The following is a 12,997-nucleotide window of genomic DNA, read 5'->3' as shown; positions in this document are numbered from 1 at the left end:
CAGCCTTCACCAGTCCATGCTTAATATAGTCAATAAATAGGTAGTGTCAGTCAAGTAATCTCTTAAAATGCCAGACAATTTTAGCAAAGAATCAAATCATGTATTGAAAACAGTTGCAGCTTTGTTCTGCCCAAAATCTATCCACGTCTCCAGGCTAATAAACCACCTCCATGTAGATCATTCTCTGAGGTCTCATAATTTTTGTCATTTTGGTTGCAGAGTGACTGACCTTCAGTGAGGACTATATGATATATTTTACAACTTCCTTTGGAAGGAGGATAAAGAACGGAAAAAGCCTCCCTTGAGACAAACACAAACTTTATGCTCTTTGGAAGAAGAGCAATATAGCCTATTCACAGTCCAAAGCCTCACTAACATTCCAGGAGATATTGAGTAAGTAGTGATGAGATTCTTCCCCAAGTAAGTTATCAGTAGCAATATTACTTACCTCTAAACCTTCAATTTTTGCCATGAAGTTCACAAAATCCAGATCAAATTCTGTTTTTCGTGGATCAAGGATGTCATATTGTTTCTTTTGAACACTTTGGTAGATATTTTTGAATTTTACTGCCATAATATCTATCCCTTCAATGGTAGGCAGACTCAGTGCACGAAAAGTTTGTACTACAGTTATCATCTCTGTAATCTGAAATATCAACATTATATTCATGCTCATAACAAATTGTTACTTCTTCTATAAATGAAAACCTGAGTAAAATAAAATAAACATTGGCCACTTCTCTAACTACTGCATTCAGAAACGTGCTGCTTCTGAGCTTCTGAAGTCAAGTGTCTTCAACAGAGCATCGTTAATTCAGTTTTCAACATCAGTTCTCACCACAACCCAATACAAAGTAAAATCATCTCGGGGTTTTTTGATGGTAAAGCATTTCTTTTTAAATATTTGACTGTTAGATTCAATAGGATAATATGGAAAAAGAGTTAAAACATGACATATGCATTCACAGAATAAAAAAACCTGACCATACAGATTAGTATATATACCGCATGATAAAGAAAGCATCAGACTCTCAGAATTCCTACCCTGTGATGATTGCCCCATTATCCTCTTATCCCTTGACTGACCTTATTCAGCACCAAGGAGCACCTATTATCTTTTCCCCACAAACTCTATGAATGCAAGTTCAAAATTCTTTCATCGCATTAACAAGCAAAATGTTAAGACCACACCAAGCAGCAAAATCATCTGAAGAACTGTGTTCTTCAGTAACAAGAATTTTTAATGCCTTAGGACACCATTCAAAAAAGCAAAAGGTGTGTTATTTTTCACATAATTTTAAACCTCCTAAAATAATGATCTAAATCAACATCAATTAGATTATTTCTCTCCACACTAACAGAATTAAATTAACAAATTCTGAAGGCCACTGTGAGGTCATTGCCTGAAGTATTGGGATGACTTACTCTGTAGAAGTGCCTCATTTCTCTCAATAAAGAGTTACAAACTCTTTCACAGGATGATTAAGAGCATGCATGTTGACAAATGTTCACGTTGTAAACTGTTCTTTAGAGAAGCCCTCCTTCTCTACCAATAACAACAGCACACAGTATACTCACTTTTTCTAATCTCCTACAAAAAGCTTCAGATTTTCCAAAAATGTACATTTCCGATACTTCAAATGTCTTTTCTCCTAGAGTTTGCAAAATCTCTTGCTTTGTTTCATGAAAGCATTTCTGATATTCTTTCAACAGAAACATGCAGTCCTAAAAAGTGAAGGAATAAATACCATACCCATTACACTATGCTTATGACTGAGAGACTGGAGAACTCAAAGCTACTGTCATTCTAAAGTGGTTAATTATCACTGAATCTAGTTTCAGTCAAAAAGCAGTAATGATTTACATACAGTGGTTTTCTTTCACTGTGTGTAACAAATATTTGCAACATATGAACATGCAACACTACAGTACAGTGAAAGATGTAACACTGGGAAATGACTCACCAAAAAAAGAACAGGAAAGTTTTAGTTCCTGTTAAAGAGTGGTTTAGAGCCCAGCAAAAAGCAGGTGATGACTCCTGCTCTAAAGGAGACATTTGAATATTAAGAAAAACCATTGGCTTGCTTAAGAATGGTCAGACTGTCCTCCAGATAAGGACAGAATTTGGCATAACAGGGTAGTCCATCTGGAACTGCCAGGGGACTTAAAGGAAATTTGTTATACAAACGAATGTGTGTTGACAAGTCTGAGTTAAAGTGAGATTGAAAAATAATCTCTCAGTCAATTATTTACTTAAAACACTAAGACCTTTTCAGATGTAAAAATAATGACTGGTATGAAATGTAAAGTCTATAATCATTGCAATACAAAATCTGTCAGTTCTTGGAACAGAAAGCACACTTTATCACAATATACTGGCAGTCACCAGCCTGTCTGAATATATAGCTATATACAACAATTGGCTATGAATTACAGGATGTTGGGGTCAATTATATGGAACTTAGTTACTGGGCCTGAAAGTAGCTCATGGTCGCAAGAGCATTCCAGACGCCTTTAGAAGGCCTTGAACAGAATAAACAAGAAGACAGAAAAAGAAAGATCCCAATTAGAAAAACACAGGTGCGCATTCCATGATAAAGGGAACTTGGCACAAACCACCTCAATTCGGCAATTTATCTTGACCAATTAGACTGAGACAAGTTTTGCATGCTCTGGTTAATATAGCCAATTATGTCCTGTGATTATGCACGTGTACAGAGTATAACTAACTGTATCTTATGTTTATATGCATGTACAGTGTTGATATAGCCAATCACATTGTGTGCATGGACACCAAATGCTTGCATGCAGCAGACAATCAAAGCTTCTAAACAACTTAGAGAATTGTATAAGAATGATCAGCTAGGCTCAATAAACTGGCGACTTTTATCATCATATCGGTGTCGTGTCGTCCGGGCCCTGCATGGAATAACCCTAAACCCTACATAGGACATGAGAAAAGGTCCATTTTGAAAGGAATGTTCAGGTTTTCAAGAATATACAGATACCAGAATGAAGACTGATCACCATGATTAGAAACTGGGTTTATATTTCTCTCATAGAATAATGAGGGCTTGTCAGCTGTAGAATACTCACAAGATGACCACAATTAAATAGATGAATTATTAGAATCATATCATCCTGTCAGGTCAGGAAAGATACATTCAATAAATTTTCTTTTGTACCTCTAGACCTAATTTTTAAAGGACTATGAAATCCTATGCCTTTCAGAGTAGGATAAGAAGTCAGTAGCTAAAGTCTAATAAAGGAGAAGGTGGAAATGAAGTCAGTATTGGCAACCAGTAACCCCACAGCTGGATGTATTTTGCTATGGCATATTGCACGTACTTAATTTGTTCTTAATATGTCACCATCAGCTGAAGAAAAGGAAGGCTTTCTTAGCACTGAACTTTTATGGTGTGAAAAGTGTGGGGGGGTGTCACAAAATGGGGGTCTATTCAAATACCAGGTTCTCCATGGTAGAGGAAGATGGTACCATATCAGATACCCTCAAGAAGGAAGAATGTGGATTATGCAGGATGACAAGATTCCTTGGTCACACATATGGTGAAGATGCCAATTCCAAGGTCAGCGACAGACCACCCTGACAAAGATGAGGCCATTCTAATTTCAACAAATGCCAGTGGGCTAAGAAATGGGAAAACACTCAAAGCATCATGAAATAAAACAGTAAAGAGGTGTGAAGTACTTGATACATATTGATATGGACTTTCTTGTGCATATCAATAGGTAATCAATAGGTTTGGTAGGTAAATAATAAAATACCAAAATACAAACCTTAATTTTTTCAATCACTGTTGATGCCTCCTGCTCCCAGACACAAGACAAGCCACCATCTGTAATATATGCTCTACAGGTCGTGACCATTTGATTTGTAACCTAGTGCAGACAAATGAAAACAAGTAGGTCTCAAGCTTATAAGGAAAAGTGCCTGTTTTGCAAAACCATTCCTTGCTATTTCTTAGCACAGCTTCATGTAAGCAGTTTGTTATTAGCCTCTGCAGTGAAATGCTCAATCCCTTAGACCGTTAAATAATAGACACTAGCAAGTATCAATACACAAACATATAAAAAACCCAATTACATAACAGGCAACATAAACATTGCTGCATAATCCATACCTAACATCTGATGTATGGAAAACAGCCACAGCTATGGATAAATTTAGCCTCAAAAAAGCACATATTTCTTAATATCCTAGTTCAAATTGAATTGTAACAAAACTTTACACTTTACCTGGGGTGTGATGGGTTGACCCTGGCTGAAAGCCAGGTGCCCACCAAAGCCACTCTATCACTCCCCCATCCTCAGCTGGACAGGGGAGAGAGAAAATTGTAACAAAAAGCTTGCGGGTCGAGATAAGGACAGGAGAGATCATTCACTAATTACTGTCACGGGCAAAACAGACTCAATTTGGGAAAATTAACTCAATTTATTACAAATCAACCAGAGCAAGGTAATGAGAAATAAAACGAAATCTCAGAACACCTTCCCACCACCCCTCCCTTCTTCCCAGGCACAACTTCACTCCCTGATTTCACCACCAAGCCCCCGCAGCGGCACAGGGGGACAAGGATGGGGGTGTATGGTCATCACACATTATTTTCTGCCGCTTCACCTCCTCAGGGGGAGGGCTCATCACACTCTTCCCCTGCTCCAGCGTGGGGTCCCACCCACGGGAGACAGTCCTCCACGAACTCCTCCAACGTGGACCATTCCCACGGGCTGCAGTTCTTCACGAACTGCTCCAGCATGGGTCCATTCCACGATGTGCAGTCCTTCAGGAGCATACTGCTCCAGCGTGAGTCCCCCACAGGGTGACAAGTCCTGCCAGAAAACCTTCTCTGTGGGCTCCTCTCTCCACAGATCCGCAGGTCCTGCCAGGAACCTGCTCCAGCGCAGGGTTCCCACAGGGTCACAGCCTCCTTCGGGAACCCACCTGCTCCGGCGTGGGGTCCTCCACGGGCTGCAGGTGGATATCTGCTCCACCATGGACCTCCCTGGACTGCAGGGGGACAGCCTGCCTCACCAGGATCTTCACCACGGGCTGCAGGGGAATCTTTGCTCCGGTGCCTGGAGCATCTCCTCCCCCTCCTTCTTCACTGACCTTGGTGTCCGCAGGCTTGTTTCTCTTACATGTTCTCACTCCTCACTCTGGCGGCTGTTTCTCCCCATCCCAACTTTTTTTCCTTCTTAAAAATGTTATCACAGAGGTGTTACCACTATCACTGATTGGCTCGGCCTTGGCCGGCGGCAGGTCCGTCTTAGAGCCGGCTGGTATGGGCTCGCTCTCTCTCGAACACAGGGGAAGCTTCCAGCAGCTTCTTACAGAAGCCACCCCTGTAGCCCCCCACGCTACCAAAACCTTGCCACACAAAACCAATACATGGGGTGTTCAAAAAAAAAAGTAAAAAAAAAAAAAAAAAGTGGTAAAACAAGGGTCTACTATCAATTTCCCCTATATGCTTACTGGAGGTATATATTTTAGTTATAAAGGATTTCTTTGTTCTATAACCATTACACAAACCATGTTTTCCTGCAGTGAATAACTAGATTCTGCAAAATACGTTAGTATAATTATTAAGCTGTTCTTTATTTTTTGTTTAAGGTGGAAAAATTTATGACCTGATATTCAATTAGCTTTTCAAGTATGACTTGCTTCTGAAAACAGGTAACCTTTTGTCTTTCATACCTTTTGGAGGAATAGCCTAGTCAAACAGATAGCTATCTGCTTAATTAGGTATTCAAGGTTGATAACAACAGAGTCTTTGTGGATTCAGTGACTTAGGAAACAACTGAGCAGATTAATTCAAAACAGGAGATTAATCAAGAAGATAAGAAAAAAATTAATTTTGCTGAACCAAGAATAACAACAAAGTTCCTTCCAGAAGACAAGTCTCTAGTCCAAGTTCAGTCATCTCCTGACTTATCCTCCTTTCCCATGCAGACATCCACTATTTATTACCATTCTTTAACAAATGTCCTACTGATTTAAACAATTTTTTTCTGAAAAATCACATCGTTTTTATAATGAATATTACTTATTATATTTACCTTTATAAACAATGATGTCATCCTCTCAGAACTATTATAATATCGTGAAACATTGTGAATCATTCGAATAGTATTTATCAAGTTTGGTATTCCATGTATCATTGATACCTTAAAGCAGAGTTTTGAGAAAAAAATAACTTTCTATTCTTAGCAACTATATTTCTATTCTATTGACAGCTTCTAAATTACATTGTTCCCTAAATCACATGAATCAATCTTCAAAATGCCATGGCATGTTAACAAAAGTTTCTTGTAAAAAAAAAAAAAAAGCTAATCATACTCAATAAATTTTTAAACCTTAACTAATAAAAACAATAAAACTCATAGATGATTTGGTGAGAAATCAGATTAAAGATATTAATATAAATATTTTAATATGCTATTTTGATGATCAAAATTGAACATTTATTCAAAAAGTACAGGTTGCATTTTTTGGCACAAAAGAAAATATTCTTCTGGCAGCTGACAGTGGTTGTGATTAATGTTTTTGTTTTCCTTCAGGTACAGCTCTTAAATACAGTCTGTGCAATGACATTGTGATTACAATCATTACATAAAATATTTCATTCAGACATTTCAAAAAACTCATGAAGTAATTATCAATGAAATTAACACTGTGACAAGTGCCTAATTCATTCAATCATCATGTGACACATCTAAATCTTTTCATTAAATCATTGTTCACATGAGTAAAATCAAACCATGGTATTACAAGTGTTCTGTAATTCAATCACTTCTAAAGTATTTTGGAAAAAAAAAAGAAAAAAGGTAAAAAATGATAATTCATTAACATTATCAGGGACTTATCAGAGATTGCAATTCAGAACATCAAGAAAAAGTAATTTTGACTGTCATTCCTCAACAGAGAAGCCACTTTTGGGCTTCAAACTCAAAGTAAACACACTAATACTCTGGCTAAATATAGCAGGCATTTGCATTTGGCAGAAGAGTGTGAAAGAAAGGCTATATGGTATAAAAACAACTGTCAGTGTCCGCATGTTGTTCATCACCCTTCCCCGCTCCTCCCCCCAAATGGAATCAGGAGATTCTGAGTCTACTGGTTTTCTTTTTTAATCCTTGACAAAAAAATAAACCCCTGAATAGTGGACTATAGATTTCTCTGATTCAAAACCTGAGTTAAATGCTCAGTCTAAATTTTCATATAGTAACCCACTTCAGCTACAAATGTGACTATGTGTGATACTGCATATACTAAATGCCATATTTTACACACATACTAAATTTCATATTAAATCTGCATGTACTCGATTCCCAATCTACTAATATTGAAAATACTTTTCAATATCAGATATTAAATTCAACTCAATCCAGAATATACTTATTTTTAAAACAGGATATATTTAACCTGGATGTCACTATTTTTATGTTGAATACCATAAAAAATCCTACCTAAATTATCTTGATGTCTGGAACGCTGTTCCAAGAAACAAAACATAAATTCAGATTTATCCAAATTGTTCCAGATTAAACAAAGAACTACAGTTAACTATCCTGTATTAGTAAATTGATGAACTCTTTAATGGGTTTCCACCCACATATGTCTCTTTGTTTAAGATAAAAATAATTTTATCTTAACTCATGTGAAGCAGCTTGTCATTATGGCCCGGTATCTGGCACCCTCTAGTGATACTCTGAAGAGCTGAAGATAAACAGCGTCTTGCTAATACTGTTTATCATACTCCTCTCGCCTACTATGACATGCAGTACCAGTTCTATGTCATATATTATCACAGACTTTTTTCTTCCCCTCAGTTAAAACTTTGAAGTAAGATCCTAAGCTGCCAGCAATTCAAAAGAAATGCAACTCTTCCCAACAGAGAACTGGAGGCAGGTAGGACTAAAAAACAGAGCAGAAGAAGCAATTTTTCCTAGGCTATTTCCTCCTTCTACCCTATTCTGCACCAATCAATAAACATATACCTGTTATAATAATTAGTATTTAATATTAAACCTAATAACTGTTACCTTGAACTAGGGATGACTAGTCTAATAAGGACAACCAATTATTTAAATTCTGACTAGCTGGTAGTTCTGCAAAGAGAACTAGCTAATATTGGTTTTAATATCAAAATATTAATTTACCCATTTAGGACCTGATTAGGTTTCATTATTCTCTATATAACTGAAATTTTGTTATTTTGGTTACAGCCGTGTGATTGTTCATTGACACGTATGGAATTTTCAGTGAAAGACATATTTTAAGATTCTTTTATTATAAAATATGTATCTGTTTTAGCTCATTTTAAATATAATATTGGCAGCAGGACTGAATTACTAGGCAATCATATGTATTTATCAATAAATACATATTTTATGTAATATAGAATAAGCTAATGCTTTAACATTTAGCTTGACAGGTGTTTAGAAAAAAATAATCAGAAAAATAGAAAAGTAAATTAGAAAATTTACTTTTGAGCAAATACAAAGATGATTTCATTTGCCCTGGGCATTCTAAGTAAATACCTAAACTTTGTTTAAAGAATGATGAAAGGCATACTTACAAGATCATAGTTGTAAAGTGGCTGACAAACTTTTTCAAGTGTGCATAAGTATTTCACATTATCTTTCGATTCATTTGCTGCATCTGTGATTCTGGCATCTAACTCTTGCCACATCTAGAGGGAAAACAGTATGGTAAAAAAACTTTATACATAGTGAACTATTTCTTTAACTTGCACCGATGTGCCAGAAGTAAAGCCTGGTAAATTAATGTTTTAAAGGCATTGTCAAAGCCAGCAATAAAAGTTAATTTATGATAATTTTTATCTATATCTCTAAAAATGCCTTGTTCTTTCTCTTAAAATATTAAGCACACCAGCACCATATCTAAATTTTCCTCTCTTAATTCTCCTCAGGAAATCTCTCTTAGATGCAATGAAACAAAATAATTATCGCAAGTTTGTCTACTATAGTAAAAAAATAACATAAGAAAAAAAATAATTACCCTTAGTAGTTTAGAATGTCCAACACTCAGAATGTTAATGACAGCTTTACAGTTTGGTCCTTTGATCTGCTCAATAATAAAATTAAATTTAGCAGACATACATTTCCAGTGCTCTAGTTCAGTCAGTGGACCTGAATCATCAGCTTCTTTCCTCATCTGCTTACTCTCAATCAGAACCTGCAACCAATTTGAAAAAAAACCCCAAACATCTACTATAGAGAACAGACAAATCCTTATAAAGGAGAGAAGAAACACTGTGAAAATACTAACTGAAAAAGGAACAAGCTTGCAGTTATTGACACATGAAAATGGTTCTGATTTGGAAAAGCATCCTAAGTTTGAATTTAATCATATTCTCAAACTAAAATGAAGACAACCAATACATATGTTCAACTGCTGTCATAAACTGGGTGAATTTCAGCATATACCCATATTTTTTTCTTTAATCAGAATCTATGGATTGAAAAGCACCAAATGTAACTTCACTTGTAAAAACTTGAACTATTTTAATAAAAATATGAAATATCAGATGCAAAGCCATAAACGTACTCATTTGTAAAGTAAAAGTACAGTCAGCTCTTTCTACATCTTTTACATTTTTATTCTCATGATCTAAACTCTCTAAACATAGTATGCCCTTACAAGTAAAGTATGTCCAGTCTACACAGATTCTGTATTTTGACAAAGGGTTCAGTGCTTTATCACAGAAGTCTCAGACACCAATTACTTGGATAATTGAGACCTTACCATTTAGGATTTACACAGGATCAAAAATGCCCTACTGGGCTCAGTCAAAGATCTTGCAAAGAGTAGTATCCCATACCATGACTGGCAGCAGAAACTTAATAGGTAATGTATAGAGTATACCTAACTGTATGTGTATATATATATATGTGGTCCTCACCAGTGTTATTACTCCTGCATCCTTATGTCCTCTCCTTCTTACTATTTGTGCATTAACTGTTCACAAACTCTTATTCTTGCTAGGCTAAGTTCCTAGGGATAAGGACTACCTGCTTAACTTGTGCATAGAAGTGAAGCACTTGTCTTACTCAGGTGGAGATGCAGCTGAAGCCTCCAGCTAGCTTCAGGCAAGTCTCATATAATTTATAAATAGCTATTCATATTCATGCTGGATTGATGTGTTAAAACAACAGCTTACCTGTTCAATTTGTCTATACCACAGCATAAGTACTTCCTCTAGCTGCTGAACCATGTCAGGATTATCAGCTGCTGCAGTTACTTTCTCAAAGGACTGGAGTTTAGAAAAATTAATGCAATCTACTTTTTTCAACTCAACAGTTCCTTCAATGCTTATTATAGCCCCTGGGGGGGGGGGGGGGGGGGGGGGAGAGAAAAGCAATTACAATACAGAACCAATTAAGACTCTAAAATTAATTTCTACTAGTTTAAGCATTTAAATTTGGGAATAGATGTCTGCAGTCAGTGTTGTTTCAATGTAATAGCCATTTTACTGCAGTCACATAAAGCAGAAGATTCCAGAAAAAGTTCCTCCTTGTCCTGGTATCAGCTGGGATAGAGTTAATTTTCTTTCTAGTAGCTGGTATACTGTTTTGTTTTGGATTCAGTATGAGAAGAATGTTGATAACACTGATGTTTTCAGCTAGTATAAACACTACTTGGCAACAAGTCAAGGATTTTTTCAGCTTCTCGTGCCCAGCCAGCAAGAAGGCTGGAGGGGCACAAGAAGCTGTGAGGAGACACAGCAAGGGCAGCTGACCCAGACTGGCCAAAGGGATATTCCATACCATGTGACATCATGCGCAGTATATAAACTGGGGGAAATTGGCAGAGGAAGCAGATCACTGCTCAGGAACTAACTGGGCATCAGTCGGCAAGCAATTGCATCATGCATCACACTTGTTTTGTATATTCCAATTCTTTTATTATTGTCATTTTACTATTGTTATTATTACCATTATTTTCTTCCTTTCTGTTCTATTAAACTGTTCTTATCTTAACCCACGAGTTTTACTTTTTCTTTTCCTGATTCTCTCCCCATCCCACTGGGCAGGAGGGAAGTGAGTGAGTGGCTGCATGGTGCTTAGTTGCTAGCTGGGATTAAGCCATGACACTCTTTAATCACTAGAGTGTTAAGTAAATAACCTACTCCTGTATTTATTATGCAAGTAATGGATAATTTTATTTTTCCTTGCAGAACATGAAAAGTTCCTTACCTATGTACTACTGCTTTTAAACATAAATTCTTAAGTAGAATACTTCTAGTTTGATTTCTTCCTAAATGCAATGATTACCTTCTAAAAATGAAAGGTATCTGTTAATTGTTTCCACAAAATTCCGTTTGTCTTTTGTATCCTGTTTGGTCTGACTTAAAGCACCCCAATTATTTGTTGTGAGGATAGCAGGGAGAAAAATCTTTTCTATCATATTCCTAACACCACATAGGAGTCCTTCAGTGGCATCCAAAACACCAAAGAATATATCCTGCATTGTAACAGAATGATTGTCAGTAATGCAGTAACTTAGACTGGAAACAGTATTATAAAATCAGTGTATTCTTTTTATAAAGGCACTCCAATTTGCCAATGAAACCTTTAATTTAAGGAGACAAAAATCTTTACAAAATACTGAATCCTACAATGTGACCATAAGATACTGTTTTCAATAAAAAAAGAGAAGTCAATACTGATTTAATACAGTTTTAAAAGGCTGCCAGTCTATATTTTTTTTTAATTTCAGTTATTCCCCTATCATACAGAAAGTTTGGAAACTTTTAAATAGTACATAACAATTAAAAATATTCCACATATCCCCATCTACAATTAGGTACTAAGTAATGAAAAGCAAGTAGCAAAAATGCTCTGAATGTCCATATCTGAAACTATATTAGAAGCAATTATTTGACTGAATGTATATTACTTTGGTTTAGATGGAATTTTTGTCTACTCTCCAAAACTTCCTAAGTTCTGACTATTTTTAATATTCCAACATTTTAAATGTCATTCAAATCAGCAAATATTAGCATATTTCATGTAACTAACTTCCTAGAACATATATTCCCTTTTCTTATCACTTCAGTAAGGAATCTGATGCAAAGGTAATATTTATGACCAATATTGAGACTCTTGATAAAGACAGATCTTGTATCTTTCTTCTAGTAGTGCTCTTCCCCCTTCACCTTCTTAGCTCTCAGAAGGAGTAAAACATTTTTAATATATAATATAAAGTATATAAATTAATAATGGATTTTCTGTGTGAAGAATTTGAAATCATATTAATTAGAAGATATATGTATAGGACTGATTCTTATAAATTTACAGTCCCTTGAGTACTGCTCAAGTATTAATGTGTAGCTATAAACAAGAATGAAGCCCACACTTATCTAAGAATTTGTTTTCTAAAGCAGAAAAGCTCATGCTACATAATTTACATAGGATAAAAGTGTATTTCACACATTCAAAGACACATAAAGGAGAAAGGCACAAGTAAACTTTTCCTCTCCTGGTATTTGCAATAAAGTCTTCTCAGTGAGTCATTCTAGTCTAGAGATTTTGATCCCATCTAAAATATACTTGGTGGCTTTAAGTTCTTCAAAAACAGCAAGGAGAATGAGAAATTAATCTAAATGCTGACTTCTTTAACAAGAGTCCTGTAAGATGCTGAATTCACAAGATATCCTGAGTATTTGCTGAAGTAATACAGCTATTCATTGTCTACTAAAGAGCATGATATAGCTTAACATTCAAAAAATGCAGTTACCAGCAACTTTAGTTACTTGACAATAGCAAAACAAATAATGAAACAAAAATAACTACTTTTAAAGTTTTTAGTTTTTAAAATACGAGAGAATACCTCATGCATAGTTTTTGCACTTAAAGGGCTGTCATTCTTACAACGAACAAAAAATAAGCATAGTCCTATGAATTTGTCTGGGGTATTGTCCACATACAATTGCATCATTTTACTTCCTTTTAC

At 35.8% G+C, this 12,997-nt stretch overlaps 1 protein-coding gene across 1 annotated transcript in view; it reads right to left on the bottom strand.

Annotated features, from left to right (window-relative positions):
* Window positions 1-12,997, bottom strand: part of DNAH8 (dynein axonemal heavy chain 8) — a 150,525-nt gene extending 137,528 nt beyond the window's left edge. Inside the window, 9 exon segments of the mRNA XM_049833809.1 lie at window positions 449-646; window positions 1,579-1,725; window positions 3,799-3,900; window positions 6,076-6,183; window positions 8,598-8,711; window positions 9,041-9,217; window positions 10,203-10,366; window positions 11,317-11,506; window positions 12,875-12,997. Of these exon segments, the coding sequence (XP_049689766.1) occupies window positions 449-646; window positions 1,579-1,725; window positions 3,799-3,900; window positions 6,076-6,183; window positions 8,598-8,711; window positions 9,041-9,217; window positions 10,203-10,366; window positions 11,317-11,506; window positions 12,875-12,982 (1,308 nt within the window). The 5' untranslated portion in view covers window positions 12,983-12,997.

This window comes from Accipiter gentilis, chromosome 30, assembly GCF_929443795.1.
Source record: "Accipiter gentilis chromosome 30, bAccGen1.1, whole genome shotgun sequence".
NCBI lineage: Eukaryota > Metazoa > Chordata > Aves > Accipitriformes > Accipitridae > Astur > Astur gentilis.
Note: the sequence above shows the minus strand (reverse complement) of the source record. Positions and strands in the feature narration are given on the sequence as shown.